The following is a 6,600-nucleotide window of genomic DNA, read 5'->3' on the forward strand; positions in this document are numbered from 1 at the left end:
ACCACCACCACCACCACTAACTTAAAGGCTGGCGGTTCAAACCCTCCCAGCAGCGACATAAAAGAAAGGCTTGGTGGTCTGCTATGGTCAAGATTACTGCCAAGAGAATCCTAGGGAGCAGCTCTACTCTGTACCGCCATAAATCGGAATGGTCAGCGGTCCCTAAAACTGACGCGTTCATTCATCTCACCCAGGGACTCCGATTGCAGGAAACCGTCAAATTCTCTGCCCCAACCCCCTGCATTGTGGAGCACAGACGCTGCTGGGCTCCTAGTGGCAGAGAAGGAAGCGGGTTCTACCTCAAGACCCTGAGGCTGAGGCAGTGGAGAGACAAGGAAGAGGGGCAGCAGGGGCAGTCTGCGTCTACCGTCCGCCATCTCCTCTCATCATCCACACATCTCTGCCCCTCCCCCGCCCCCTCAGGCTGGCCCTCAATAGTGATCAGCAGCTGCAGTTTGAGAAGCTGGCTTTGTACTGCGACAGTTCGATCCAGCTTATCCCCATTTCCTTCGTGTTGGGTAAGCCCCCCTTACCCAGGGTGTGGGATGATGGGTAGGGAGGGCAACAAGTTCCAGAGCAATTTCTAAATTATGCACCGCCCCTCCACCCCCCCGGAACAATCTCTAAATTACCCTACCCCCAATTTCAAGATGTAGATGCCAATAGCAGCTAATCGGTAGAAAGCCTTCCTCCTTGCCTATTTGTGGCACCTCCTCGTCTGGCGCCCCCTGGGACTTGAACCTCGTGTTAGCGCTCCCTCTTGCCTTCCCACCTCCTGGTCTCATGAGGTCTGCAGACACCCTGGACTGACCACCAGGAGCTGGGGGACGGGAGGGGCAAGATATGTAGGGGGTGAAAGCCAGTGGCTTGTCTGACCCTCTGTAGTTCAGAAAAACATGGAGACTGAAGAAGACAGAGGGACCGAAGTCAGACACTAGAAAGAACGCCCTACTGTTAGCACCAAGCTAATAGTTGCTAGGGGAAGCGCTGATATTATGGTTCCTGGAGGCTCTTGCAGGAGGAGAGATGGTCAGGCAAATTTCTGAACTAGACAGAGACCTGGGAGAAAGCATTCTCGAGACTCGCGTGTTCAGCTGAGATTGTAACGAGTTGGGGCTGGCCCCGCTCCCTAAGAAGATGGAGACTCCCAGGCTTCGCCAGCGTTGGGCTCTGGCCGCAGCCTCGTCCTTCCCGGCCCTCTCCCTGCCCCTCCTGCCCAGGCTTCTACGTGACGCTGGTGGTGACTCGATGGTGGAATCAGTACGAGAGTCTGCCGTGGCCCGACCGCCTCATGAACCTGGTGTCGAGCGTGGTCGAGGGCAAGGACGAGCACGGGCGGCTGCTGCGGCGCACACTCATCCGCTACGCCAACCTGGCCAACGTACTCATCCTGCGCAGCATCAGCGCTGCGGTGTACAAGCGCTTCCCCAGCACTTTGCATTTGGTGCAAGCAGGTGGGCGGGGCCCGCGGCCCCAGGGCGGGGCCAGGAAGGGTGTCCGAGCGGAACGGGGCGGAGCCAGAGGCGGAGAAGGGCCGGGCTGAAGATGGGTGGAGCCAAGGACTCTGGGGCCCGAACCAGGCGGGATGGAGACCTCAAAACGAGTCAGGTACCTGGAGGAGTGTGGGCTAAGAACCTACCCCGAGAGAGTAGGGGTTTGAGGCAGGGAGGAGAACCCTGGAGAGACTGGGGAACTGATGAAGAATGAGGGTCCACCTCCCTCAGCTCTTCCCCATCCTGTCTTCGATTTCCAGTCTGGACGCCTTGACCTTTGGTCTCACCCTGGGTTTGGCCTGACCTCTCAAATCCACTGTCATCAAGTGATTCCGACCTTATATAGGGTTTCAGAGACTAATCTTTACAAAAGCAGACAGCATTATTTCTCCCACAGAGTGGCTGTGGGTTTGAACCACCCATCTTGCAATTTGCAGCTCAATACCGAACCCACAGTGCCACCAGGGCTCCTCTGTCTGACCTGCTCCTCCCACATGCTTAGTCCAGGGCAGCACAAAGTAGCCACTCAGTAACTGTGTGTTGGGGGAAAAAAAAGGATGATTAAAGAGCGCTGATGTCCCTCTGGGCTCAGTAGGGCTCTGGTCACCGGGTGCCAGCCTCCACTTCTGTAGGTTCCCTGCCTTCTCCACTCTGCCCACAGGCTTTATGACCCGTGCCGAACACAAACTCTTTGAGAACCTTGAAGGACCACACAACAAATTCTGGGTGCCCTGGGTGTGGTTCACCAACCTGTCAGTGAAGGCCTGGAAGGGTGGTCGGATCCGAGACACTGTGCTGCTCCAGAGCCTTCTGAAAGTGAGCCCACCACCCAAATGGGGCTGCCAGGAGGGGGAAGGGTGTGGCCAGGGAAACAATGGGTCCTACACAGAGAAGGTTGGCAGTTCATGCTCACCAGCCACACCAGACCTTGGACAGGGACGCTGTGGGTGGAACTGATGCGACGGCACTTAACAACAACAAAACCAAGAGAAGGCTTGAGCCTGGGGATCCTCCCAGAGCCTGACTTGGGTTGTAGAACTTTTTCCAACCAAGTTCCACAGCCCAGAGTCCCTCCCAGTCCCTCTCAAAGTGGGTCTGTGAGATGCTGGTTCCTCTTTGGGGTACAGAGAGGTTAAGTGTGCTGCCGGCAAACACACATTCATGAGCACCTGACTTGGTGTCTTAGAAGAACTGGGGGTGAGCCTGGGAGAGCAGGTGGTGATCAGAAGCCCAGTCCTCCTTCCTGCCCCTAGGAGGTAAACACCTTACGAACTCATTGTGGACGACTCTATGCTTATGACTGGATCAGTGTTCCGCTGGTCTACACTCAGGTGAGGACAAGTCTAAGGGCTCACACTGGGATCGTGTGAAAGTTCTGTGCAGTACTAAGTTCTAGGAGTTCAGGCTCCTGCCTAGTGCCGCCTAGTTGAGTTGGTGTGATTATCCATTTTAAAGAGGAGACGGCAGGGGCCCAAAGTCCCCTGAGTGTGAAAGTCAGCAAGCCTGTGACTCCCAGCTGAGGGATCCTGACCCCAGCCTTTTATTTCTCTGCTTCCTCTTCCTCCTCCCAGGTGGTGACTGTGGCTGTCTACAGTTTCTTTGTGGCCTGCCTGATTGGGCGACAATTTCTAGACTCAACCAAGGCCTACCCTGGCCATGAGCTGGACCTGTTTGTACCTGTCTTCACATTCCTGCAGTTTTTCTTCTATGCAGGCTGGCTGAAGGTACTCTTTCAGGGCCAGGCTATAGGGTGCGGCCAGAGGAGTTGGGACCAGCAGCTGTCTGGGGATGGAGGTGTGGATGGACAGTCAGAAAAAAATCCACTGCCAGTGAATGGACTGTATAGGACAGAGTTTGCTCCATAAGGGTTTCTGAGAGTATTAATCTTTACAGGAGCAGAAAGCCTCATCTTTCTCTTGAAGAATGGCTGGTGGGTTTGGACCACTGACCTTAAGATTAGTAGGTCAGCGCCTAACCCACTGCACCAGCAGGATTCCTTGGATGGCCAGGAAAGAGGGTCCCACATGTGGCAAGAAAGGTGTGCTAGGCCTTGGCCATACCCACTGGACAGGGATTACAATTTTCTTCCAATATTTTCACATAGACAGAAATTGAAATTCAAAGACGGGAAGGAGATCTACTTGAGGCCTGTGTCCAACCAAGGCCTGAAACTTAGCAGGCATGAGAGACATAGGGAAACCTTAATCACTCAAACTATTTGGTACCCCCTCAACGCAACATTCTTCAAGTATTTGTCCTGAAAAGACAAATACATGGAGTAAGAGTGGCAGAGGCCAGGCCCTGCTAGTGAGTGGCTGACCAACACCCCCAGTGATTCCATTCTGGCCCCAAATTCATCCCCTCTACTTAGTCTAGGGATCCCTACTGTGGCACTCACTGTGGGTTAATATCCTGGACTGCAAAGTTGGCTTGAACCACAAGGTCGGTGGTTCAAGCTCACCAGCCGCTCCTCAGAAACCCTATACAGAGTCATTATGGGTCAAAAGCGATTCAATGCCACATAACAACACAACAACAACAACTTAGTCTAGAAGATCCCTGGTAGTGTAGTGGGTTATGCATTGGGCTGCTAACTGCAAGGTCAGCAGTTCAAATCTACCAGTTGCTCAGTGGGAGAAAGATGAGGCTTTCTGCTCCCATAAAGATTCACAGCCTGGGAAACCCTATACAAGGTCACTATGAGTCGGAACCGACTTGAGGGCACACCACCACCATCAACCACCACCACTTAGTCAAGGGAATCGTTTGTGGCACAACCAATGAAACACTCAACTATCCACCAAAAGGTTGGCAATTTGAACCCACCCAGAGGCACCTTGGAAGATAGTCCTGGTGATCTGCTTCCACAAGGCCACAGCCTTGAAAACGTCTATGAAGCAGCCCTGCTCAGCAGACAAGGGGTCACCATGAGTAGGAACCCACCTGACAACAACTAATAACAATGCCTGAGTAAGACAGGTCCCTGGTTTGCATTCAAATTCTAACCTAGTGTTTGGCAAGGTGGAGGCTCAGAGAAAAAGAGGAAGACCCCCAGCGAGACGGTTTGGCAGAGTGGCAGCATCAATGGGCTCAAGCGTGGCAACAATTGTGAGGTTGGCCCAGGACCGGGCAGTGTTTCGTTCTGTATTTTTAGGGTCGCTATGAGTCGGTAGCGACTCGATGGCACCTAACAACAACAACAACAACAACAACATAGAAGAATTAATTCATTTGAATTATGGTGTTGGAGAATATTGAAAGTCCCATGGGCTGCCAGAAGAACAAACAAATCTGTGATGGAAAAAGTACAGCCAGAGTGCTTCTTAGAAACCAGGGAGAGACTTTGTCTCTCATCCTTCTGACACATTATTAGAAGGGAGGTGTGTGCCTTATCCTCACCCACATCCGGGACTTCTAACAGGCATTCGGAATAACTGTTTTCTCTTCACCTGCCTTTCTCCACCCTACCATCTACCCTTCTTCCTTTATGTTTTGATTGTATAGTGGGTCTGCTTGTCTCCTATTCCTTTTCCCAGTTATGTTGGGTTTATATAGGTCAAAGATGATCACACTGCTTGTGGTAACACAGTGAGTTAGACACTGGACTGCTAACTGCAAGGTCAGCAGTTCGAATCCACCTGCTGAACGGTGGTAGAAAGATGAAGCTGTCTGCTCCCTGCAAAAATGTACAGCTTCAATAATCCTAGGGAGCAGTTCTCTCTGTCCTTGAGGGTCGCTGGGACTTGGAATCAATTTGAAGGCAGTGGGCGTGATTTTGGTTCCGGCTGGTTTGCTTCAAATTCTCTAGTGGTACCCAGTGACTTACAATATGTCCCATTGACCCTTGGCAAGGATTTGTCACCTATGTGGTGTTGTAGGATAAGCACTTGACAGGTAACCACAAGGTTGGCAGTTCAAACCCACCAGCTGTTCCTTAGAAACTCTATACAGGGTTGCGACATAAGGGAAGCTGTCTGTCTGGATCTCCCTTGACCAGACAGGCTTCTGCGTCCACCTCTGTGATGTTAGAAAATGATGATGAAGTGAATGTTTGAAGCCGTGAATGAGTGAGTGAGCAAATGAATAGAATTATGCAGTGCCAGGTGAGGCGTAGTAAGGTAAGGTCGAGATGGAGACTCAAGCTGGTTGACACACCTATGGACAACTCTGGGGACTCAAGGAGGGACTGACTCAGGGGCAGTCAGAGGAGTTCCGTGCCTGGAGGAGAGAGTTGTGTTGAGGTGTGCCTACGTGTGTGTGTGTGTGTGTGTGTGGTCTTCTTACATTGTGGCTTTGAAGATGGTAGTTGGGCAGGAAAGGTCTTAGGGGGCAGGAGGCAGGGTTTGAGGGCGCAGAGCAGAACCTCAGGCAGTCCTGCCTAGGATTTCCAGAGCCTCACCTATCCCCCAAGGTGGCCGAGCAGCTCATCAACCCATTTGGAGAGGATGACGATGACTTTGAGACCAACTGGATTGTTGACAGGAGCTTTCAGGTACAGGGCAGGGAAGGGAGGGGAAAAGGGAAGCTGTCACATGGACCCATCCCCAGCCTGGGCCCAGGGAGGGACCCCACAGTTCTGTAGGGAGGCCATCTCCTTGCCAAAGCCTATCTTCTACTCACAGGATCTTCATTCCAACTTTTGAGGCTGTAGATAGGTGTAGGTGTCCATTTCACAGATAGGGAGACTGAAGGCCAGAGAGAAGGAAGTCACCAGCCAAGTCCCTGAGTCTATCGGGCTGACCTTTCTCTTGGACATCGGCTTCTGTCCCTGGTGTTCAGGTATCCCTGTTGGCTGTGGACGAGATGCACCAGAACCTGCCGCCGCTGGAGCGGGACATATATTGGAACGATCGGAACCCACATCCCCCCTACACAGCCGCTTCTGCCCAGTCCCGAAGACCCTCCTTCTTTGGCTCCGCCTACGACATCAGGTGGGCTTCGTTGTTGAACCCCTGATTCTACAAGTGGAAAAGCACTCAAGTGTAGGACCCTGACAAAGAACTTTGAAGAGTACTTGTTAACATTTATCAACCAGTGCACTGAGCTAAGCTCTTTCATCAAGTAACCATGTTTCCTACCCTGGTTGTTGTTGTTGTTAGGTGCCATC

General features: G+C 52.4%; 1 protein-coding gene across 1 annotated transcript in view; it reads left to right on the forward strand.

Annotated features, from left to right (window-relative positions):
* Positions 1-6,600, forward strand: part of BEST1 (bestrophin 1) — a 13,307-nt gene that overhangs the window by 2,881 nt on the left and 3,826 nt on the right. The window contains exons 2-8 of the mRNA XM_006875052.1: positions 424-518; positions 1,221-1,454; positions 2,155-2,309; positions 2,747-2,824; positions 3,065-3,217; positions 5,905-5,985; positions 6,273-6,424. Of these exons, the coding sequence (XP_006875114.1) occupies positions 424-518; positions 1,221-1,454; positions 2,155-2,309; positions 2,747-2,824; positions 3,065-3,217; positions 5,905-5,985; positions 6,273-6,424 (948 nt within the window). The remainder of the gene's footprint in view (positions 1-423; positions 519-1,220; positions 1,455-2,154; positions 2,310-2,746; positions 2,825-3,064; positions 3,218-5,904; positions 5,986-6,272; positions 6,425-6,600) is intronic.

This window comes from Chrysochloris asiatica, unplaced genomic scaffold (genome assembly GCF_000296735.1).
Source record: "Chrysochloris asiatica unplaced genomic scaffold, ChrAsi1.0 scaffold00310, whole genome shotgun sequence".
Taxonomy (NCBI): domain Eukaryota; kingdom Metazoa; phylum Chordata; class Mammalia; order Afrosoricida; family Chrysochloridae; genus Chrysochloris; species Chrysochloris asiatica.